The sequence below is a fragment of the Botrytis fragariae genome (assembly GCF_013461495.1).
Source record: "Botrytis fragariae strain BVB16 chromosome Unknown tig00000797, whole genome shotgun sequence".
NCBI lineage: Eukaryota > Fungi > Ascomycota > Leotiomycetes > Helotiales > Sclerotiniaceae > Botrytis > Botrytis fragariae.
In genome coordinates, this window is record NW_023501013.1 from 304,506 (window position 1) to 328,544 (window position 24,039).

At 41.0% G+C, this 24,039-nt stretch overlaps 9 protein-coding genes across 9 annotated transcripts; 4 read left to right on the top strand and 5 right to left on the bottom strand.

The window, feature by feature from the left end:
* Nucleotides 1-990: 990 nt before the first annotated feature.
* On the bottom strand, nucleotides 991-4,023 carry Bfra_010463 (putative coatomer beta subunit protein; the record flags this gene model as incomplete). The annotated part of the gene is made up of 4 exons (XM_037340795.1): nucleotides 991-1,139; nucleotides 1,197-3,198; nucleotides 3,243-3,663; nucleotides 3,719-4,023. 4 exons carry the CDS (start codon nucleotides 4,021-4,023, stop codon nucleotides 991-993), a joined length of 2,877 nt encoding a protein of 958 aa, XP_037186438.1.
* A 424-nt stretch (nucleotides 4,024-4,447) lies between these two features.
* On the top strand, nucleotides 4,448-5,215 carry Bfra_010464 (putative mago nashi domain protein; the record flags this gene model as incomplete). Its single annotated transcript, XM_037340796.1, has 6 exons — nucleotides 4,448-4,485; nucleotides 4,536-4,573; nucleotides 4,627-4,722; nucleotides 4,778-4,841; nucleotides 4,894-4,981; nucleotides 5,031-5,215. The coding sequence occupies 6 exons, from the start codon at nucleotides 4,448-4,450 to the stop codon at nucleotides 5,169-5,171; spliced, it is 465 nt and encodes a 154-aa protein (XP_037186439.1). The 3' UTR covers nucleotides 5,172-5,215.
* Nucleotides 5,216-6,739: 1,524 nt separating this feature from the next.
* Bfra_010465 (putative vesicle-mediated transporter vid24 protein) lies at nucleotides 6,740-9,942 on the top strand (the record flags this gene model as incomplete). The annotated part of the gene is made up of 8 exons (XM_037340797.1): nucleotides 6,740-7,117; nucleotides 7,171-7,321; nucleotides 7,382-7,739; nucleotides 7,809-7,847; nucleotides 8,821-9,435; nucleotides 9,535-9,602; nucleotides 9,700-9,777; nucleotides 9,872-9,942. 8 exons carry the CDS (start codon nucleotides 6,740-6,742, stop codon nucleotides 9,940-9,942), a joined length of 1,758 nt encoding a protein of 585 aa, XP_037186440.1.
* A 2,352-nt stretch (nucleotides 9,943-12,294) lies between these two features.
* On the bottom strand, nucleotides 12,295-13,474 carry Bfra_010466 (putative helix-loop-helix dna-binding domain-containing protein; the record flags this gene model as incomplete). Its single annotated transcript, XM_037340798.1, has 2 exons — nucleotides 12,295-12,852; nucleotides 12,905-13,474. 2 exons carry the CDS (start codon nucleotides 13,472-13,474, stop codon nucleotides 12,295-12,297), a joined length of 1,128 nt encoding a protein of 375 aa, XP_037186441.1.
* An 889-nt stretch (nucleotides 13,475-14,363) lies between these two features.
* Nucleotides 14,364-15,765, bottom strand: Bfra_010467 (putative 1-aminocyclopropane-1-carboxylate synthase protein; the record flags this gene model as incomplete). The annotated part of the gene is made up of 3 exons (XM_037340799.1): nucleotides 14,364-14,858; nucleotides 14,923-15,531; nucleotides 15,595-15,765. The coding sequence occupies 3 exons, from the start codon at nucleotides 15,763-15,765 to the stop codon at nucleotides 14,364-14,366; spliced, it is 1,275 nt and encodes a 424-aa protein (XP_037186442.1).
* A 333-nt stretch (nucleotides 15,766-16,098) lies between these two features.
* Nucleotides 16,099-17,386, top strand: Bfra_010468ca (putative dimethylallyl tryptophan synthase protein; the record flags this gene model as incomplete). The annotated part of the gene is made up of 2 exons (XM_037340800.1): nucleotides 16,099-16,161; nucleotides 16,217-17,386. The coding sequence occupies 2 exons, from the start codon at nucleotides 16,099-16,101 to the stop codon at nucleotides 17,384-17,386; spliced, it is 1,233 nt and encodes a 410-aa protein (XP_037186443.1).
* A 425-nt stretch (nucleotides 17,387-17,811) lies between these two features.
* On the top strand, nucleotides 17,812-18,788 carry Bfra_010468cb (putative cytochrome p450 oxidoreductase protein; the record flags this gene model as incomplete). The annotated part of the gene is made up of 3 exons (XM_037340801.1): nucleotides 17,812-17,901; nucleotides 17,948-18,081; nucleotides 18,173-18,788. The coding sequence occupies 3 exons, from the start codon at nucleotides 17,812-17,814 to the stop codon at nucleotides 18,786-18,788; spliced, it is 840 nt and encodes a 279-aa protein (XP_037186444.1).
* Nucleotides 18,789-19,641: 853 nt separating this feature from the next.
* On the bottom strand, nucleotides 19,642-20,474 carry Bfra_010469 (putative glutathione s-transferase protein; the record flags this gene model as incomplete). Its single annotated transcript, XM_037340802.1, has 3 exons — nucleotides 19,642-19,966; nucleotides 20,021-20,348; nucleotides 20,399-20,474. The coding sequence occupies 3 exons, from the start codon at nucleotides 20,472-20,474 to the stop codon at nucleotides 19,642-19,644; spliced, it is 729 nt and encodes a 242-aa protein (XP_037186445.1).
* A 2,100-nt stretch (nucleotides 20,475-22,574) lies between these two features.
* On the bottom strand, nucleotides 22,575-23,841 carry Bfra_010470 (putative integral membrane protein; the record flags this gene model as incomplete). The annotated part of the gene is made up of 4 exons (XM_037340803.1): nucleotides 22,575-23,037; nucleotides 23,086-23,462; nucleotides 23,540-23,632; nucleotides 23,677-23,841. 4 exons carry the CDS (start codon nucleotides 23,839-23,841, stop codon nucleotides 22,575-22,577), a joined length of 1,098 nt encoding a protein of 365 aa, XP_037186446.1.
* Nucleotides 23,842-24,039: the final 198 nt, after the last annotated feature.

Genomic DNA, 24,039 nt, shown 5'->3' on the forward strand with positions numbered 1-24,039 from the left:
CCAATCATAGTATGGTGCTTATTGTAACGAGTGACTATAGATGGTGACTATCAAAATGTGTCATGCACAGAATATGAGATAAATTTAAGTTCAAGTTTCTCGAGACTTTTTTTCTTTGTTCAATGAAGGGTGGTTTCCAAGATTTCGTAGGGTTATCGTTAGTACTCTCTCATAGTACTTACAAATGCAAGGGGCCCGTCACAGTTCCCAAGAAGCCGAGCTTCAAAACAAGATGGATGATGATGCACGGAACACAAACTTCAAAATTTCCGATCATTCAACCCAGTCATGGGTTCCCTTCTTCGATACTCGTAAATGTGATGGATTGTATGGAGTAATCGAATTTCTATTATTCATTAAGGTGAGGGGTGATACGTTATGAGGTCGTTTTTTTTTATCGCTGCTACTACCTACCCGGCCAAGCTACGTGGGTACTACCTGCTGCGTGAATGATACTTGTTATAATTGCATGATTCTGTGCATATTCATTCAATTGGTGCAAAGGTCCCATGGAAACTAAAATTGAGTTCTGACAACGTGCAGAACCCGAAAGTCTTAATTTTGCCTCTCGTTTCGTGTGCCAACAGGAGCGGAGGATATTTGGCATGGAGGCAAATCTCACATGTTAGGTGTAGGTAGTATGTACAAGCGAGCAATAGAACTTCAATACCGTATTGGGAGAATTCAAAATATTTTATGGTACTCGAGTAATGCCTCTCTGGTTCTAGATAAAACTCCTTTTTGTGCCTTTTTTGCGCAAAATTCCCCAATCATCATCATTTCAACGACCAAAATAAAAGGCAGGCTTACATGTAACACAACACGACTTGAACTAGATTGACGCCTTTAGTTGAGCCTGCTTCAGCCTTCCAGTGGCTTCCTATTTTTCTCTCCATCTTCATCTTATTAGCAGTTGTAACTGTTCCCCAATGTCCATTAGTCCAGACGCAATAAATTGATGATACAGGTTTGTCATCATTTTTGGCTTCCTTATGCAACCTCTACAACCTTATTTAACCCCTTTAATGACCCCAAACTGAGTGCTAAACCTTGAGACCTGCTTCTGATACGAACAAATCCAGTCACTGGTCCATCCTCACCTTCTTTCTCGATGCTGAGATTAGCAAGAGCGTCCTCCCCTAAAATGTTGTTAGTAAATGATCACATTTCGTAGTAGTAGAAAGGATGTAACTTACCGAAAACACTTCGAGCATAAAGATTAGCACTCAAGAATTGACAATCGCCCTTTAATGAAGCCTCAGGAGTCAAGCAATTCATATTTGTGCAAGCCATAAGTTGATCTAAGAAATCTCGTAATGTCTTGGCCTTTGAATTGATGTTGACTTTGTTCTCCCACTCGAATTCTGTCCACATTGTACGGAATTGAGTTTCGGTGCATACGGCAGGCTGGATGTAATCCATAATATCGACATGTACATCATTCAAGATGACCACGTTATTCTCGGTTGAGCTTGCGCCATCATAAATGACATTTCCGAATATGACTCCAGTGTCCGTTGAGGAAACCTTGATGGTAGCTTGTACATTTTGGAAATCGTGTGGGCCAAGATTTTGAGTAGTTGGCTTCTCCACAACCTTGAGATCTCCAAGTGTTGCAAATTCGACAGACAAGTTCTGAAGAGTCTCTGTGGTTTGATTTACCAAAAGGACATCTAGAACAATATCAAATTGATGTACTGTAACATATGCTTCAGCGTAGACCGGATCAGAGAAACCAGTAAGTTGCACGACTCGGCTAAGTTTTGATGAAAGATCTTCCACTGAAGAATCTCCTCCAGTCGCCTTTTCAAGGTCTAGTTCGATCTCATCTGCGCCATCAATCGTGTTCTTCTTTGCAAGCTGTCTAATGGAGACGACGTCATCGACTTGAACAGCCGATTTAGCTTTCTCCACTGCTTCCTTGGCTGCTCGCTTCTTCTCCTCTACTTGAACCATGTCTCGGAATGCTTTTCTGGTATCCTGTAAGAACACGCTTTCGAGTTGCTTATTTTGGGCCACCTCGGCAAGCGATCTAACACAAGACATAATTCTGTCCACTGAATCTTCGTCAATTGGCGCTTTGACAAATTGCGATTGTCCTACACGAATGATTGAAATCATGATCAACATGGCCTCGGCGCGTAAGGCATTAGTTCTAGCAGTATCTGATGAGATTTCAGAGTGGCGCATGACAAGTTTTGTAAGGGTAGAAGAAAGAACAGAAGCTAAATAATAATCTCCATCGAGAATAAGTTGACGAAGAGGTGGTTTTTGAGCGGCCTTGACAGCCTCCAATTTGGCTGTGACAGCAGATTGACTTGTGAGGGCGCTTTCAGTGGCATAGGTACCGTCTGCAAGGACTCTCCTTGAACCTGTTGGGGCGGCTTTGGAATGCCCATTGGTCTGTTCTGGCTCTTTTGGCTCTTGCCCATCAGTTGCTTCATCGAGGAGACGTTGTTCAGAAGCCAAAATAGGGATTTCGCCCAAGCTAGCTCTTATACGTCTCCAAGCATCTCTGATATCATTGGCCTCTAGAGAATATTCTCCAACTATCCAGAGAGCCCCCCTGTACACTTTTCCGGCCCGAACTTCGCTTAAGGTTGACACTAAACGCTCAACTATGGATGGTCGAAGTTTGGGGAATTTCTCGACTACCTCCTTAACAAAGGATATAACATCCACGGCTGATGTGTTATTGAAATCGGCGATGAAGTCCATGAGGAGATCAACAACGCTTTCAGCGACTTCTGAGAATTTAATTGCGCATTGATGTATGGAGTGAATCAGGAGTTGTCGATACTCGGCGTTTTTCTCGTATTCCTGGTCGACAGTCTTCGATAACTCTTTCTTTAAGAGTAGGACAACATCCTCGACGTTCTTGCTAGACACCATCTCCAAAGCTAAATCCAAAGCCTTCTTTCGTACATCGATGTCGGTGCTTGACAAAACGCGCAAAATCTCCATGGTCAAATCGTCCAGAACTCCCTCATTCTTCTGTCTTAATAAGTCCACCTTGTCGAGAACAATCAACTTAACGTTGTTGTCGGCCTCCTTGATACTAAGTTCAATAAACTTCGAGGCTGCCGCCTTCACCGCTACCGGGTTATTGGTCAATGCTGTGAGAGATGAAGCAGCTTCGTAAACGACAGTAGAAGCGCCGGCTTCCAAGAGGTCGAAGATGAGTCGCAAGTATCGTGCCTACAGATGTTAGCAATGTTTTGTTCCATGATCGTGGAAAATACCTTATTCTGTGAGTTCTGAACCGCATCCTTTCTTATGAACTCTAGCTCCACAAGTTGTAGCAGCTCGTCTGCATTTGGAATGCCATCAAAGACACTACTGAGATATGCCAAAGCCTTGTCATGGCTAATGCTAACCAATGCAGCAAATGCATTGCGCTTGCAGGTATGATCACTCTCCGTCTCCAAGAATGCGGCTATCAATTCAGGGGCATCTGGGATCAAACTCTCGGAGTGTTGGAAGATAGAAGCCACTGCAAAAACTGCATTCTTACGGACATATGCATGACGATGCTCAAGGCATGCTTTAGTTGGGGCGAGACAAGGTTCGATAAGTTCTGATTCGCGGAGCTTACACAAAAATCGCAACGTGTTTCCTCTGATGTATTCGTTGGGATGTTGGAGATCGTTTCTTATACCATTACTGTGGCACATGTCAATACGAGTATCACAAGTTTCGCAGCTCAGAGTGGTCTTACCAAACCAAGATCATTTCCTGCTTGAGTTTCCCACTGGCATCTAATTTTGGGCATATTTCGTAGTAAAAGTAAAGAAGCTTCTTCAGTGGCTTGTACTTCGAAGGCATAACAAATCGAATGATATGCATAAGTAATTGAGGCATTGGATCTCCATTCAGCATGATTGTGAGAATGCGCTTCATAGTTTCGACTTTACTCTCATCTGTCCCTTTCTCCAACTGCGTCCTCAAATCTGACATTGAAGGTACATCTGCTGCATTGTCCTGATGTACCAAGCTGTACGACTGTTCTAAGAAGGTCGCCATATTGGCTATATTTGTAGCTGCAGAGCTGGAAGGTGTTTATTTCGTTCTTGACTATGTATTAAGGGTGGATTTCTGAATTCGAGGTTGTTTGATATTTTGAAGTTGCGGCAGATTGAGATTTGGAAGAATCTCAAGAAGTAGGAATCGGTAGTGGAATTAATAGTAATTTTAGATAATGCGTTGGGAGTTACGCATCGAACATGCGTGTTCTTGGGAATATTATCACGACTGTGTCCAGCTTCTGGGTGCTGTGTTCGAAAGACTTAGCGTGGCCTGTTTCAGCCTTAGATTGTCAGGCACAAAATGGTATCCCCGCCAGATTCTAGCCTTAAGCTAAATTCATGACCGAATCTCAAGAAGCTATCAAAAGCTTCAGCCTTCTTTGTCAAATAGACAGCAGACACAACTAAAGGTCTCCGCCATTATGTCTACTCTCAACGAACCCTTTTATATTCGCTACTAGTGAGTTGATGCCAATTCTTGAGTCTGAATTTACTAATTTATCTCAATAGTTCTGGTCACCAAGGTCGACATGGACACGAATTTCTTGGTGAGGATTGAGAAGTTGTTTATAATTTACGCGGATATTAACAACGGATTCAGAATTCGACTTTCGAGTCTTAGGAGATGGAAGAAGCGCATCCGCGCGTTATGCCAACAATTCCAATTATCGAAACGATTCCCTGATCCGCAAAGAAAGTATGTGGTAATGGTGCTCTACGGATCTCTCCCGAACTGACTTTACGGTTCATAGTGAATATTAGCTCTTTGCTGGTTGAGGAAATCAAGAGGATCATCAAAACAAGTGAGATCATGAAGTAAGCTTCTCAAACTCAGATAGCGTGGCACACGAAGCTTATATCAAAATAGGGAAGACGATAGCAAATGGCCTCAGAAGAACAAAGATGGACGTCAAGAATTGGAAATCAAAATAGGCAGCGAAGTCATCTCCTTCGAGGTATGCATGGTTTTCTCGAGTGTAAGATTGTGTCACTGATCAAAACTAGACCGCCAAAATCGGATCTCTCGTTGATGTCACAGAATCTCAAGACCCAGAAGGCCTTCGGGTATTCTACTATCTTGTGCAGGATCTTAAAGCATTAGTATTTTCATTGATAGCATTGCACTTCAAGATCAAGCCTATTTAAAGATTTGATTTTAAGAAAAGTCCAGGGGAAGAAGGAGTTAGGCGTTGATTTATTTGCAAGACAAATGGATACCAATAGAGGAAAAGCCACTTGTTTGTCTACAGTGCTAATGATACAAAAATCTACTCAATTTTGTCAAACTTTCAAAATTATGATATGGTAGTGCTGTCGTGTCTGATCAGCCAAAACTGACCAAGCTGGATGTCGACACGCAATCCCTTCTGCTTCATCGAGTTGTACTTGGATGAGGTAGCCACTTCATGTACGGCTTCTGGGATACATCACATACCGAAACATCATTTTTTATTTCCAAATCAAGGAAACTGTTCATCTATCAGGTCCGGGACGAGAAATGGAAGAGTGGTATAGTACAAATCAGAAAAATGATCGAACCCTCGAAGCTCGGTTTGCGTCTTTAGAATTGATATGATATATTGTATGCCGTTCATCCTGTACATTGCATGATGTTTATCAGATATGCCAAGTTGACTTGCGTCGGAGGTATTAAAAGACTTGTCATTACTGTACATTATGTTATGACTATGCCTGGCATCACTGCATGCATGAACATCTTTACCGAATTCTCTACCTGACGAACAACTTCACTCGGTCTTCAAAGCACTATTTCTCTTGCAACCAAGGAATCAAGCCCCGCAAGATAAACCTACTCCCATTAGATGTATGTGCCAGCAATTCAACACGCACCCGAATTCTGTAGAGGGTAAATTGAGGGCTGGATCGAATTACTGAGTAAGGATTCCGGTATTCATCCAGACTAGCATCTTCAGATGTGCTGTCGAATCACTAATGGTACCGTTGACTCCTTTTTCGCCCCTTTGGGTTGTTCATGCTTGCAAATACATGTGACTTATATGTTAATTGGAAGGGACCAAAGTATTGTCGATTCATGAGCGACCACTTCGGCAATGGTACATACGGATGGTATGTGGACCTTTTCAACAGTTCAATCAGATAAATTCCTTCTTTCCGGAGTGACACTAAAAGGTCTACAGTGACAACATTATAGAAGAAGTCTTTGGGTAACGAGCACCAAAATTGAAAATCATAAAATGATCAACGGGATTGCTCCACTTACTTTAGAAGTCCAAGTAGAGTATCACCAATACATGGTTTTCGAAGTATAAATAGAAGATATCGATGAAGATGGTATGGAAGGAGTACTCCCTACCTGTGTAAAGAACATGGAGTTCTTCATCACCGTCCATCCGTCAATTAATCAATTTTGTTCTTTTTTTGGATTTACTTGCGGGGAAAAGCGGAATTCTGAAGCTAAGCCTCATTGGAAATAGCTTAGAACACTTAAGTCACATCTTAGCGTTGTGCGCCAATGACCGTGCTAGAGTTGTATTGCCTTTATCATATCTGAACATCTTTTCGTCTTCTCATCTTTTCATCATCTCATCTTCTCGACAATTTCAAGGCATTTCTTCCATTTAATCATATCGGTTCTATTCATCTAATCTTATCATCAACACATTATTGTTTTCACACTTCAGCTGTATTATTAATTTCTCTTTGACAAGCTTGGCTGGTGCCGGCGCGATTCAATGCCCACCCCTTCTTCAAATAACGAGTCCAGAGTTGGAGCTACGATATCGCACACATCGTGCCCCCCTGAAGATGACAGGTCTACTTGGAGCATACCAGAGATGGAAGGTACACTCGATTCTCCGATTCTAGATTCAAGAACTACACAACAACCTACACCTCCACCTCATGATTTACGAAGAGTTGATATGACACCGACTTCTCAATCTCATCTGCGAAACACCAAAAGCATGGATATTGATGAAGAAGCAAATGGACCCGACATGTTATCTCCTGTCAGTGCGGAAGGAGATAAGCAGGATGAAGCTGAAATGCATACCGCCACTAATCCACGGATTCCTTCGCCATCCTTGGGTTACGATTTCTCGAACGTTAGAGTTAGTACAATTGACTTCGTGCTGATTCCTTGAAACATACTGACAAAGTACAGTTATTACCGTCTTCACCATCTTCCAAATTACGACCAGGTAGCAAATTTCATGGCACACAGCAATCAGAACGGCAGGTCTATGACGTACAGGTCGAAATTAAACATGTCGACATGAGAGAATCATTTTTATGTGGATACTTACGCATTCAAGGTATGCGAGTGTTCAATATGGCACTAAAATCTTCGTACTAATCGAATACTCTGTCAACAGGCCTGACCGAAGACCACCCTACCCTTACGACCTATTTCGAAGGTGAAATCATTGGATCCAAATATTCATTCTTCACTCAACACGAAGATTGGGGGTCCACAGATAAAGTCGATCTAACACACTGGGCAAAGTTCCAAGCCTTCCGTCCTTTTCAGAAATCTGCGAAGAAAGGAAACTGCCATATACCAAATCTAGCACAACGAGATAATATTTTTATGAGATGGAAGGAACACTTCCTAGTTCCTGATCATCGTGTTAGGACAATTACCGGTGCAAGTTTCGAAGGGTTCTATTACATTTGCTTTAATCAGGTTGAGGGGAGAGTTAGTGGAATATATTTTCACGCGAAGAGCGAGAAGTAAGTCCTGGAAGGCTATTGTAAATCGTCAACTTTGAGCCGGGACACTCATGCTAACACGATTTTTAGATTTCAACAACTAGAGTTGAAACATGTTGAGGACAGGGGGTGTTTCCAGGCAGTGGAGTTTAGATGAATCACGAAACCCCGACTATTTAGCCAGCATTTCATGAATCTTCCAGCGCATTTGAATATATCAGGAAGATTTGATTTCCCACGACGAAAAGAGAGCAGGTATACGGAGCACGGTGTTAAGGATTGAGGATACGATTTGGGATACAGGGGTGCGTGCATATAAGTGGAAGGATATTTTGAAGGCTCGATTTACCATTGTCACGGGTAGCATTGGATTATGATACTTACTGATGTCATAAGCGATATATGAAATGAATCGCATACTAGCATGATAATTTGAAGAAGTTATTCTGCAATACCAATGCCAAAAGTCGGATGCGACTGATTATCAAAATGATGATGATTAGTCGGGGCCAACTGTTAGGCTTGGTAGTCTTGAACATTTGAAAATTACCCATCATATGATCTGTCAAGCCAATTGTTGGACTAAACGTGTACATTGATCCTTGGTATTAACCTTTCAAACTTATGATGATAAATTTCAGTCGACTAGTCCGCAATGGATACTTGATCAAATAGTATCTCGAGCTTCTGTTTTAGTACACAGATTGGGCCTTCGTTTATCGTGTGATATGGGTTTGGAAATTCTTAACAGAGTAATAGACGATGATGCTCAATTGTACCATTCCGATTTCCAATAATAATTCCGGGCGGGGCCAGTAAATTCTCCGCTCTTATTACTAAATAACTGGACCCGCTGGCGTGACACTTTGACTCCGCCATTGAAAGCCACTGCGGTTGATATGCATAGATGCCTCAGGCCTTCTACTGATAACAATCAATGATCCACCATCAAACAATAATAATATCGTAAAGCGTTTATCGCGATAAAACAAACATCTTATTGGGATTCTTCAACAAGCCCTTATGAAAAAGAAAACGGAGACTTTTTCGTTTCAACAAACGAATCCCTCATGATTTTATGATCTGACCTGTTAATAATAAGTCCATTCGAAGATATTTCTGCTATTATAACATCTTCTTTCGCATATCTATTATTCAAAACTTACCCATCACCTACTCATATTTTCACATCTACTCGTCGCATTCCAGCAATAGAAGAAGATTTAAAGATGGATTTTGCACCCTATCAAGCTTCCCCAGAAGAAACTCGCGCTCTTTCTCCACCACCACGTACTTCTACCTCTTCTCCTCGTCAAAGTATCTCGCCCATCCGTAGATCCTTCAGTCCCGGAGTTCGCAGTCCGGCATTCCTGCAAAGTACCAGTAATGCTGCGGCGAAGAATGGAAATTTTGCTCCAAGTACTACTCCGAATCCATGGGCGCAGAGAGAACGAGAGAGAGATGGATATTTTCCGACTGTAAATACTGGTGATGGCTATCAGGATGTGGAGAGCGGGAGGGTTGGAGGGGGGTATAATGTTGGGGGAAGTGTAAGTGGAGGTGCGGGGTATGGTGGGGGAAGTAGAGACGGTTTACATGAGTTTGAAACAAGTCTCCCGTTGCGGTTGGATTATGAGGCTTGTTTGGCTTATTTGCTTTTGCCGCCTGCTGGGGGTGTATTGCTGCTGGTTCTGGAGAGGAAGAGTGATTATGTGAGGTTAGTTATGAGAAATAGCTTTTTGAGTGGGAAGGGAAGGTCTTTATGTCGAGAGGCAGTGTGATGATTGTATGAGACACTACTGAACAATGGTGATAGGTTTCACGCTTGGCAGTCCGCTTTACTGTTTACGGCTATGTTTGTCGTACATTTGATGTTTTCCTGGAGTGAGTTTTCCCTTATCTGCCTTAAGACATGCAGGAATTTCTCGAGAGAAGACTTAAAATCCTATGGTTTAAGCATTGGTATTAATGTTAGACTTAGGCCCATCCATGTCATGGTTATTGCTCCTAGGAGACATCAGTTTGATAGTGTGGCTAACTAGGAGAGCATATCTAGATGGTAAGTTCTCTATCTTCTCAACTCTATCTTCATTTTATCTATATCGGTAAACATACTCCATTTCCAAATTAACACGTCTAATCCCCCTAAACAGCGGATACTCTAGACCGATGCGAAGTCCCAATTTTTGGTAGACTAGCTAGTAGTATACTAGACGACGAGTAGGAACGAGGAGTGAAGGCGATAACCGAGGACGACGAATTTATGCGCAAAGTTACGATACCATTTCTTTCTGGGGGCGAATTTTGCCTCATATTCCTGAGTTAGCACGAGATACCCTTTGCCCTTGTGGTACAACTCTATTTTTATGTTATCTTTTGAGCGCATACGAGATGGAAATACTAAGGATATTTATGTATATCCTTACTTAATATCTAATTCACAAGCTTGATGATTGCCTGATTAGGATTTGTTTTGGTGAGTTTGAATGTATATTACAAGGCTACATGTGAGGTTAAGCTACATCATTACAGATGAAAACTTATGATTGGGATTATATTAAATCAAAAGTTAGTTATCCATAAACACATCCTACAAACGATTCAAGGAATCTTTCAATTCCACACAAGCTTATCTATTTTGAATTGTCCTAATCCTCATAACAAATGATTTCCGCCTATCTTCTTCTCATATTTTTTTTCTCTCCTCGTCTGATTCACTTCTTCAAGTATAGGTATTGACCTCGAAATTATATTCAAAATCCCTTCTCAGCGTCCATGTTTGATACATCGCACGTTCTTCACCTGAAGAATTTCCTCAATATCAAGCTTTTTAGGTGAATAACATCTACGCCATATCCATACCGACATCGGAAATTGTACCCTCTTGTTGCACATCTGTGTTGAATCAACATTAGCAATAACCGAAGGCTTGTTGCATATCTCATAGGTGCCCTGTTTTGGTAATTAAAAAATGGGCTAGACGTCAAATAGACGCTGGAAGATTTCTCAATACGCAAAGTATACAATGACCCATAAAGGGGCTCGTCTCAACTCAAGATCGCTTATGCTCAGAATTGCTACATTTTGTATTGCGAATTGAACAAGACCCATCTTCGGATGAGAATTTTATCTAATCTTAAGGGGTCTCCCTTGGTTCTTCAATTCCCTCACCAAAAATACATGAACGCTACGTTTCATACAGCACTCCACCTGAACATTGGCCTTCAATCACCTTGTACTTTACCACCTCATAGGATATGCCTGTGCGTCGAGTGTGGCATACCTTCTAGCCGCACGAGTAGTGTTAATATCTTTTCGGAATCGACGAGTACACTATGTACGTATCGTTTTCGTAACACCTTACTATCTCTTTCTCATAATATACTAATAAAATAACTCATTTGTACTCCTCATTCCATCATTATTCAACTCCCTTCTTATACTCTACTCACATGTATTGTCTACCTCAATATCCTCCTCTCCTCCCCCTCCCCTCCTTCTCCGCCTCCCTCCTCCCTTTTATCCAAATGGTTCTATTAAACCTTATAATTCTTTATACAATCTTATCAAAACCATTTCATATATTTATAAAATATCTACCCAACCCTACACAAGCATTCACATATATTTTACAAATTTTGCATCATGGTCCTCTTCATTTTCTCGCATCCGAATCCTTTTTTGTCATTCATCATGTAACTCTTGAACATTTCAGAGTTCTATTCCTTCCTATCTTTATCTTCACCTTCTCTTTTCATCTCTTCTTTTTTTGTTCCATCACAAATACATGACACCGCATATAGATCACCATCTGCCGAGGTATACAATTCACATTCTCCAACTCCTTCTATTCTCCTTGTAGCATATCATGTTTTATCCACACACGTTATGTTTACTCCGTCATGATGTATAATGTCTATTCATCAGATCTTGTAATGTAATCCTGACAGACATAGACATGTAATAGCATGATTACTATCATGTACACAAACTTCTTTTACACAAAGTACAACAATAAAGAATAAAAGAAACTTTCGAATCTGAACACGCTTTGAATATATATTTATTCCGCCATGCTGACTTGATTAATCAGATCATCTAGTCCGAGAATGCGTTCCAAAATGTTGAAGCAAACAGTGGAGAATGGAAAAAAACTATCAATCACGAACAACCTTCGAATGTGTATTTGAATATCCACATTGTGATCAGAGATTCGACACTTGTATCATCCTGAGTAATTCTCATCTTCGAGTGGAATTTAACAAATCATGTCCTTTCACAGATATCTTGCGATCACATCATTTCGATAATTCAAAGCCGATCAGCTTCAAAGCTTTATTATTGTCTCATCTCTCCGTTGACTATATCCAAAGCTGACATATAAATCTCAGTTCCATAGCAACCTGCAAACGTGCTAACGATTCCTAATTCTTTTTCAAAACAAACTCCAACCAAATATTGGAATTTTCAAACCACCATCCAACCACCTTGTGGATCCAATAACCTATTGTCTTCCATTTCCAGAACTCCCCTTCCATAAAAGAAATGAGAGTGATAATTCGAACGATGCCGTTGCTCAAGAACTCAGTAGATCCTTAACACTCATTCCTCGAACTCCACTAAAACTCGTGCCCCTGCGATCTGAATTAAGCATTAATAACGCCGCACTTGCTTCCTCATCTATATCCCTTTGATCTCTTTGCGGTATGAGAGCAGGACTCGTGAGCGCCGATCCTATCGACGCAATACTCCGAGCATAATCATAGACTGAAGCGCCTAAAGCGGGAGATGTGGTTGATGAGGTACTGATACTATAATGACGAGAATCTGTTGAGTACGAGGAATATGAATCCTGCCTTTGACGGGAATCTTGTGGGAGCATAGCGGGCGATGTTTGTTGCGATGGGGGTGTAGGTGTGGTGTAATTGGTAGATGGGTTTTCTGAACCAGCCATTTCTATATCTTCTTCTGATTCACGTGTGGAAAATTCATGTCTGGATGGATCATAACTCCCACGATGTGCTGATGGCGGTAACGTAAATTCTTCTGTGGCTGTGGAGAAGTTACCCCGAGAATTCTCGGCCTTCAGCTTGGAGACACAATCTTCGAGGTATCTCACGTAATCGATAGATGCCTATTAAATATTAGCATGTGAAAATTGATGGGATATCTGATCTATTACTCACTTGCAGAATTGCTAACTTATGCATTTCTCCCGTGCAAGCTGGTATCATGTCTTTCAATACACCAAATTCCTCATTCATCTTTGACCTCCTACGACGCTCAATCAAGCTGTGTGCAGTTTTCCTTGCAATCTTTCGTCCAGCCACACTTGTTGAAGAGGGTTGCTTCTTTTTGGGCGCATTCGAGGTAGGTTTCCCACCAGACTTCGTATTCTCTGCGGGTGTATTCATGATCTCATCACTCTGCCCTCGAGGTTTCATTTGTATAATCTTTCGGGATCGAGTAGGCGGAGGCGGTAGTGCGAAGGAATCTTTCGCAGTGGTTTGTGTAACCGGTCTTCGACGAAGCTTAACAGCTTCACTAGCAGGTATGGCTGGAGAGATTGGGGAAGCGGGTTGATATGAGGAGGCAGATGATGCTTGGGTAGAGGAACTGGTTGGTCGAGATTCCACTCCTGCTACAGCAGGAGGAGGAAGTTCAAATGACATCTGTAGTGAAGAGTAATTCGAACCATCTTTTCCCTTGATTTCTGTTGATGAAGCCGGGGTAGGAGGATGAGCTGGGCGAGGCATTATAAAATGAGGTATTTAGGTAACTTGACTTGGTCTTGTGCTCAATATAGAAGGTCCTACCGCGTATTACGACAAAATTGACCCTTTTGACTCAAATTGAGGTAAATAATCTCAAGATATGAATAAGAAATGACTGAAATATGGCAAAATGTGAACTTTTGGGAAGGAGGCGCTTTGTTAGGAGCGTGAGGGTAGTCAAATGTTGAAGAACATAAAATAATCTCACTCAACTTTGGAGAAATCAAGAGAATTAGAGGATAATGAACGAAGGAGAGAAGAACCAAAGCGATTTGATCTTGCTGTAACACGACCTACATTATATCTTCGAACAATTTCAAAGACTAGCACTTCCGGCAGCTAGAAATGATATCGGAAACAATCTCATATCTTTGCGCAACTTTATCGAAGATCAATTGCGACTTTCACGCCCCTCAAGGACGATATAAATGTCGCGTGCTTCATTCGATTGGTTATGAGGCTTTTATTGATGTTGCTCAGATTATGCTGACCACTGAAATTGCGAGTTGACGAAACGTGGTGGGCTCGGTGGGATGGGTAAAAGACTCAAGGTTAAGATTTGGGTAAAGTGGCACGTGCTTGATAACGATTGCTGGTTTGTGCGTAGGAGCTTGTAGCTCACCGGGAGTGAAGAAACCTAAAATGTGAAATTGCGCAAGATCATGCATAGAGACCATATATTGACAGAAATTACCATCTCTGCGATTTCCAAAACCATCAAATTCCGCTCCATTGTCCGGAGTTTGAGTCCGTACAGAATAGTGGTTACGGCAATCTTATCTACTGACACGCGTCAGGTTCTCACGAGCTTGAAACTGTTGTCCAGCATTGTACTACTCTACAGTCTGATCAAAACGACTCTGCAGCAATTCTAGCAGCTCTCTGCGTTCGATTCAGGAGTGTTCTTCATGAATGGCAGAATTTTTTCTCTCCCAGGATTTAGACATTCATTGAGTCTTCGGAGTCCCTCTGATAATACGGAACCTTCTACAGCATAGCAAATGCGAAACCAGCCTGGCTCTGTATAGTGGTAGCTTGTCCCTGCACTGAGCGAGAGACCAACTACTTTTAGTCTCTTTTGGAATTCCTTCTCTGTTTGAGCTTCGGCATTTGGACAAAGCTGCGCGAATACAAACATGCCTGCGGTGGCAGGAATGAATGCGATCCCATTAGCCAAAAGAAAGTTCTTCACCCTCAAATATGCTTTTTGCAAGATTGCACCGTTATGAACCACCACAAAGTCTATGTTTTCCGGTCGCAAAATGCTTCTAGTTGCGAAGAGACTAGCGGCAGAAGAAACCTGGCCGTGAACTGTAAGAGCAGCACCGAAACGAACAGCGACATTGTTTTGACTAATAATTGCACCCTATGTCTCCATATTTGAGATTAGCGGCATGCTTTGGGGATTGACAAGTGGATGATAAACTCACGAGACGTATTCCACTACAGCCAAAGTCCTTGCTAAGACTATAGAGAACGTGGACAGAACTTTCATTGTAGTCTATTGACAAAGCCGAGATAAAGCCATCTTTCTTCTGGAGTAATGCATGATCATTATGAACTGATAGCCCATACACTTCATCCGAGATGTAATGCAAGCCACGTCGATCACACATGGCTAGCAATGCTTGCAATACTTCCTTGGGATAACAACATCCCAGTGGATTGTGCGGATTACAGACAAGAATGGCTTTGACGGGAACTAAGCTTTCATCCATGGCTCGCTCATAGAATGGAATACTCTCGACTGTGAACAATTTCTCTAGAGGAATATGCACAGGTAGGGTAACAGCATCTTTGTGTACAGATATAGCAAGATCAAGCCCGGACCAGTATGGTGTGGAAATCATTACTGCATCCCCTGGATCGCATAATTGTTCTATTAGGGCACTCAGTGCGCCGCTGGCTCCTGGGGCAAGTACAATTTGGGTATCTTGTACTGAGCTCCTAGGGTTAAATACCCCAGTTGTGTTGATAAGTCCAGCAATAGCTTTTCGAGCTTCTAAATTGCCCCCTATACCTTGATCGTATGAAAGGTCCTATCTATTCAGCATCATAGCATGTACAACTCAATTCGAAGTGGTTATATGAATGGCACTTACACATTCTCTGATCCCCTGTTCTGATTTCTCGCAATTCAAAATACGATCTCTGATTAGATAATTTTCTGTAGTCCCAAAATCGATCAAAAAAGGATCATTTCTCATATGCTGATCTAACAAATGCGGAATCAGGGTTTGGTTTCTTGTCCGGCACCTTTGAGATGGTAACATGATGGTGTGCAAAACGACAGATTCGAGTGTTGAATTTTTTGGGAGGGGGAAGTCCATCGATGAAAGTTGTAAGTCGGACGAGTAATCGCGTTTTGTTTCGGCTAATATATGGCATTCAGTCGCCGATGAGAGAATAGCCAGAACAACCAGTGCCAGGCTAGCTAAGACAAGCCGGGATACTATTTCCGGTGTCTACTTCACTGAGTCAAGATAAGTGTCTTTCGATCTCGACCATCTCTCGCAGCAACAATCACCCGCAATTTGCAGTACCAGCCTTTACAAACATCGCGGAAGCTGTATGAACTGCGTCTGCTTTACATCTGTTCATTGTCGATGGCACTCCCGTTATACAAGTCTGTTCGCAGGCTACTTTCGGAATATGTTGCAAGATTACTAGTAGGTGGATCTTGGAAGTACAATATGATATAATAAATTATTGATTGCATTGCAGGATCAGCAAGCCTACCAGGCTGAAGCGAAGAACCTCATCGACTCGAGCAAAGGGAGCTCATCTATTGGATATGAGGATACGAGCTCTTCGCTTTGGGATGACGACATCGGCGCTATGCTTTCCTCAATGTTACGAATGGCAGGGTACACCCCCCACATGAATACCCGCCATCGCGAACTTTTTGCAAGTTATATAGCTCCATCGCTCGGAACTCACCCCAAGTTACTAGGCTCAAGCGAAGGCTGGAGGAGCTTCATGACAGATGACTTCACTCCAGTCGAGTTGAGCTGGCGTTGGTCGCCCTCTTCAGAATTACCTTCTGTTCGTTATTCAATAGAGCCTATTGGTTTATGTGCTGGGTCAATCCGCGATCCTTTGAACACTGAAGCAAGTATTGACCTCATCGCTAAGTTAGAGAAATGCAGCGCAAATCTATCGCTTGATTGGCATCGTCATTTCAGCAAAACTCTTCTTGTATCGGGACAGGAGTCCAAGCCTTGGGAAATTGGGACTTCCAAAGTTCCTCACAGTCACCTATCTCAAATATTCCTCGCATTCGATTTAGATGAGAGCTCGCAGTTGAAAACTTATTACCTACCTATGTGGAGAGCTGCATCATTACAGAAAAGTACTTTGATGGTGGTTGGGGAATCCATCAAGAGTCTCGCAATCTCATCACCCAACCTTGGTATTGCTTTTGATCTTATTGCGCAATATATTGACTCGTGTGCTGTTGGTAAGAAGCCCCGGATCGAAATAGTGAGTACGAATTGCACTAATTCATCTGATCCCTCCATCAAAATATACTTGAGGTCACATGAGACATCTTTAAACAGTGTCATTGATACCATGAATTTGGGAGAACGGCTTGTAAACTTAGAACCTTCTTTCTTGTCTTCCCTGCAAGAGATATGGTGTCTTGTGTTAGGGATCTCTCCCTCGGACGTATCCTCTCCCCTTCCGGAAAGGACTCATGAGACTTCGGGTATACTATACTATTTCGAAATCAAATCCAGCTCTCCGTTTCCAACTCCTAAAGTCTACATACCTGCGAAACATTACGGTAAAAGTGACCACGAGGTTGCTAAAGGTCTATCTACATTCCTGGAGCGGAGGGGCAAGAGACTGACGAATGGGTCCTATTTCGACGGTGTGGCAAGTCTGTGGTAAAGTAATCTCAATTATTGTTTAACTTTTAGTTTCACTAACTTTTTCAAATAGTTCTCATCGTTCACTCTCAGATGGATTGGGAATACATACTTACATAAGCTGCGCACCTAAAGGGCCTGATTGCACTATTACATCATATATCAACCCCGAGATTTATCATGCCTCGCGGAGCTTACGAAAAGGGATTTGAGTAGAGATTGCAGATCGGATTGTACAGATATCATTTCGTAAACTATCACGAGTAATTTTACATGTCACATGCCATTATTTTTGGTCCATTCTGACTGTTGAGAGCCTTCGGCCTTTACTTTTCAACGATCGCCGAAGTAATGTGAGATTAAGATACATTAAATTCGAATCGGCAGAAGAGAACTGTTTGCCCAATATATGCCTTCCAATAACGCCTGTAATTTTAATTGTTCACAATGGGCTTCATTGTGATTTGCATCTTCATATTGGTTTTGTTACTGGGGTTTACCACTGTGTGGCGCTACTCAGTTTCAACATTTGTCGGGGTGAGTTTTGCCCCCTTAATTAGTCAACAGATTGTTGATAACCTAGGCTATTCTCGCCTTCGTTTACAAGATAGTAGATTCTCAAGGTCAGAAGATACCTGGGCCGTCATGGGAATGGCCGCATGGTCAATTCGTGGATAAATTCATTGATGGAAGATCCAAAAGCTCACTTTGGTATGGGTATGGGTCTGTGTATCGAATATGGTGTCGTACCATACCGGAAGTGTATGAAAAGTCTCTTTCCTTGATGGCTTATCTGACTGGGTCCTAGTGTCTTGACGAGCTCAATAGACGTGAAAGAGTTTTATTCCGATGCACGCGTACACGAGAAGTCTCGTTCCAGCAATGGGGGCTGGTATTTTCATCAGATCTTAGGAGATTGTCTAGGTCTCATCAACGGCTCGAGACATAGAAGACTCAGAAACATTTTTGAGTCCCACTTCACTCGCCGAGCAGTTGCTAATCGATGCTCTCATATGAATGACTACTCTCTGTCTTTCCTTCAATCAATCCCCCCAACCGAAGGCAACGAAAGCTCTGTCCTTCATGCATCCAGTGCATTTATGAAATATCCCCTGTTGTGTACCGCCGAAATCATCTACGGTCCTATGGAAGAAGGCGAAAGAAATGAACTCTGGGAGATTGGACCTGGGAGATTGAACTTGATGCGATATGTCTTGAGCTATAGGTCATTCTGCACGGGTATAACAGCGATATATGAGCTTTCAAATTTCAAACGCCGATGGAAAGATTTCAATGCTAAAATGGCAGAAAAGCGAGGGAATTCGTTGCCTTTAACTCCCATTGTCACCTCGTGGCAATCTATTGAGCGGAAGGAAGTCACAGAAAATGAAGTTAAACTTCACCCAAAAAACGTTGCAAATTAATGGTCGACTGACTAAGCCTCTAGGTTCTTCAAACACTAGATGAGATGCTTTTCACTAATTTGGACGTCACGACCAATGCGTTAACATGGCTAATAATTCTTCTCGGTGAGAGTACGGAATGTCAATCTAAACTACGAAATGAAATCCATGACTCGGTTGATCTTGAGGCCTATTGCAATCGACGAGACACATTTTTGCATTTATGTTTTCTGGAAACTTTACGCGTTCGTCCCATAGCAGGTATGATTCTATATGCATCAAGAAATATACTTATAGATAAATAACTATATAATTCTAGCCTTCACAATGCCTGAATCATCGCCAATGGACAAGGTTTTGGGCGGATTTCTGGTCCGAGCGGACGTAAGAAGCTGCGATCAAATGTTTTGATGCAATTGGCTGATTGTGTTCTTCACAGACCTCAGTCACCATCGATACCCTACAAATAAATACTGGTCATGAATTTTGGGGTTCTGATGGCACAGATTTTCGACCAGAGCGATTTGCAGATATCGATCAAAGCGCTGTGAGTAGCCTCCCTTGTGATCTTGTCATTTGAGGTGCCATAATTTGTTAACTTAGGCAATGTAGTTAAAATATAATTTTTTCACATGGGGATTTGGAAATCGTAATTGTCTTGGGCAGCATTTGGCTGAACTTTCAATCAAAATTATGGTTGCCAATCTTGTCAAGGGATATGAAGTTACGATTTGCGAAGCACAAAAGTCAGACGGAGAATTCAGATTAGCGAAAAATAGTTGGGTTCCACTTTCTAACGTGAATATTCGGATATCTAAGTTATGTTAAGACAAATTCACATTTAAAGTATTCTACCATCTCAATGATTGATCCATCAACGGCCAAACGTTGTCACCAGTTCGAAGGAAGTGATGATCTGTGGAAGACCGAGAAGTTTCCGGCTCCATGCTTGCAGTGAGGGATATTCACTGAAGTCAATGCCTGCCGATGCCGCAATATTTTCGTTTGCGAACGGTAGGATAGCAATATCAGCGATAGTGAGGCGGTCGGAAAGAGCGATGTAGTTCTGCTCAGTAATTTGAAGCCGATTTTCGAGAATGGAGTATTCTTTTTTGATAGCATCAGCGAAAATTTCAATCGCTTCCCGCATGGAATCTCCGTGTTTTCGCTTCAACACCAGCCACCACTTTCCAGTTGCGCTGTAATCATCAGTAAAGGTCTATTTAAATTTGCTAGTAGTATCTAGAACATACCCGAGACCAGAAGTGTACGACATTAACCAGCTAGAGACCTGTGCTCGTTCAACTAGATTTCTCCCCCCATAGAGCCCGTCATTATCATATTTATCTACCAAAAAGGCAAGACATGAGCAGCTCTCAAAGACATTCAAAGGCTTTTGTTCTTTTCCTGGCTGCTCAACGTAATCTTCACTTTCAATGGCCGGAACCATTCTGTAGGGATTGATTTCCCAAAACCATTCATCGTCGCTTGGAGATGGTACCACTTTCACCGCATGTGGAATGCTAAGGAGTTTCATCAGGATCAAAATTTTGACAACATGCGCCCCGGAAGTCGGAGTTGCTTCAAATTCCGTATTAGATTAGAACACTAGGGCTTGAGAAACAACATACCAGGAACGACATAGAGGGTAACTTTTCCCGGGGAATTGCTTGACTTGGCATGCGGGGGTGTCTGTTCCTCCGCCATTCTGTTGGTTTTTATTCGAAGATGTGCTCTGTGAAATTCAAACTGATGCTGAAGCTTTGATAGGTAGGTGAAATCATTGAGCATTTAAATTGAAACCTTTTACATCGGCATGTATTTCATCACAAATAGTCCGTAGTGCCAATATGAGCCCGAAAGTTCGGTCATATATGCGTGTACTATGTGGAAACTCGGTCTATATTATAGCGTGTCATGCGGACATTTTTGCTCAGAACGATTTCTTTCGCCTACATATTATGTACACTATTATCTAATTTTAAAATCAATGTCATACATGTTATTGAAACTTATTTTCATCTAACAAAATATTATATTATTATCTAATCTTTTCTAATAAAATTTGATTATTATTGTTTATTTAATTCTTTGAATCTATTTTTAAATCTTTTTTGAACCTTTTCTAAAATCTTTTCTGGAAATTCCTTTTTTATTTATTTTATTATTCTTTATTTAAATATAAATATAAATTTATTTAAAACTTGTTTTTTTATAATACTTAAAGAATTGTTTGAGATACAATCTTCTGTTAGAGTAGATAAAAGTAATGAATCAACTAGGTATTATGTAATATAAAGACTTTTCATTAATTCCTTTAAACTATGAAAATTCTACAACTTATAATTGTACGCAGGCTAATATCGGTACAAAGTGGGTCTATAGGACCTACTCACATGCCTCCAGTGGCCTTCTAGGACTTGACCGTGACATCTTTTATGTTATTTTTGTATTTCTATGATAACTTACTTTTATACTGTGACAAACCTAAAGCTCTCTTCTTTACTATTAGACCACAACCCTAAAAGGGATAATTCAAAAGTGTAAGCTCTTAAAGAAAAGAGTCTATATACTAGAATCATATAACTCGTTATATCACCCCCCTTCTAAAGATTAATTACCCTCAATCGATTAATACTAGTTACCTATAAAAACGAATCAGATTCAGATATAATCTAACTCTAACTCCTCAATATCTATTCTCAAAAAACTAGATTCTTTAAAAGCTATCCTTTTAACCTAATCTGAATAGATTTCAGACCTACATATAGAAATATGCCTAAGCATGATTTCTCAAGGGTTTCAAACCTGAATTATATTATCTCTAGTTTTCAGGAATATGTCTACACTAATACAACCCTTAAAGATTTCAGATTCATATTAGGAATATATCTAAATACAACCTATCCTAAAGGTTTCAGATCTACTCTAAAAAATATACTCTCAGTACAACCTCTATAATTAACTAAAGGAATAATTATTAACTTTTGAATAATATAATAAACCTAAAGCTCTCTTCTTTACTATTAAGTCACAACCCCAAAAGGGACAATTCAAGAATGTAAGCTCTTGAAGAAGAGAGTTTATATACTAGAATCATGTGATTCGTTACAGATATGTAGTTGTCTTTATGCCTCAAGTATAGACTACTACTATACCCTCCTTCTTATAAGTAGGGCCTCACTCTTTTATAGCTCCTCTACCCTTATGATACGATATAAGTCTTTACCCGTACCTTGATAAAAGCAAATGTATTATATATAATTCTTTTATATTTAATATATAATCCATAAATAATATGGATATTATAATACTTATTAATCATGAAAATCATTATATAATATAGATTTTATTTGAAATAATTTATATTTAATAGATAAAATAATATATATCATTTTTTATTAGATGAGATTTGTAAAGGAGCGATGTATCCCAGATCACGTGATATCACACTAGTATGTATTAGCATACGAATCCAGAGGATTCCTTTTAGTTCTTCATAGAATTCTATATACTATTACTCGACCCTAGTTTCTCGTATACTCTTAACAAAAATATAGATCAATTGAAATTAAGAAATCTGATTATTATTATCTAATATCATTTTAAGTAAAAATGTCCGTATGACACGCCATACTATATTCTTCCATTGTTAATCACAGGGTTTACAAATTATCAAACAGTTGATAATATCGCCCAATATTTATACATAAAAACACCGTCACAACAATTAGAATCTCCAGAGAGAAATTTTTGCAGCGATTTGAGAACCCATGCAACCCCTTCCAACACCGGCTGATATTTATTCTATACTTGCATTCCACCTCTAGTGCGAGATGGATATTGGTCCATAGATATATCAGACGTGCGATCATTGCTTCTCGCGCTTTCACTGCTCACGGCAATGTGGCTAGTAATGGCAATATGACTATCGCTTTTGACATTCATGGAATGTTTTCCCGAAGACGAGTTATTAGAAGCTTTTCCAAAGTAACCCTCCTGACTGGGAAGAGGATCGCTTCCCAGCGTTTGGCTCTGGGATTTGAATAGTAGAGAGCTAAGTAGACGCTTCGTATAGGAACCGAAAGGCGAAGAGATGGCCTTGGTGTACACCGCAGGAAGTGATGGGAGGCATACACATATGATGCCAGTCGCGACCTCGAGCATCTCGAAAAGAAAGCTCATCCATGACGACAGTGTGAAATCGGCATGGTTAATCTTGACGAGTCCCACAATGCAACTTATGCGCAGAATAGAGCATACCGTCGCGCTATAATACATTAGTATGCTTTCACAAAATTGTTGAAGGAATGCATACAATAGACCCAAGGCGAAAATGAAGCTTATCTGTAGCTTGCGTGCTTTTGCCATTTTCAACTGCCATATCACAGGCATTGGAAGACTTAGAATTATCAAATCAATGATAATATGGGCTATTCCAGTCGAACCACAAGCTTTGTTCTGGTCGACGCACTTTCCGGCAAGCATCGGGTTCCACAGCTTGTCAAGTGGAACACAGTCACCCATGGTGCCTCCGAAGAAAGCTATCCACCATGCCACGCATATTCCCATCACGATATAACAACATATATTATGCCATCTCGAGACTTTGAATAAGCGGAGGTAAAAACTTAGGATCGAGAGTTGAAGTAAAGTTACTGCTGTTCCGTAAATTGCACCACTGGTTATCAGAACCTGTGGAAATATAGGGTCAGCGGGTATTCAGTGGAACATCTCCTCAGTGTAGAAAAACATGCCTTTAGGTAAATCACCATATTTGATGGCTGTAAGTACTGTGCAGAGACGCCTAAGCCACCATAGGCTACACCAATGCACAGAGCAATGTGGAGCCCATATGCAAACGGCTATATCTATCAGTAAAGTTCATAACTAATTGCAAGAAGCGTACCAAAGATGCCAACGCCAGCCAATCATCTAATCCATACTTGACTCTAGACAATGTACGTGAATAGAAACGCAAGGCAACCGCTATTGTGGTAAAAGTGAGAGCGATAGTTGGAACAATAATTAAAACAAGTTGAGGAGCTGTGTTGATGTCGACAGAAGGCGCCATGATGCTAGAATCGTCAATACTGAAAAAACTGAGCGTTCAGCACCAGAATCTCGAATCGTGTTACTATTAAACATGTTAGATTTCTCCTTTCCAATCCTCCGGCCTTCTATTCAAGAATCCTACGCCGAATCGGTGAATATTGTGTCAGCTTCATCAGGTTTATCACTGCCTAAGGCAGAGGAAACGGCTTCGGCCAAC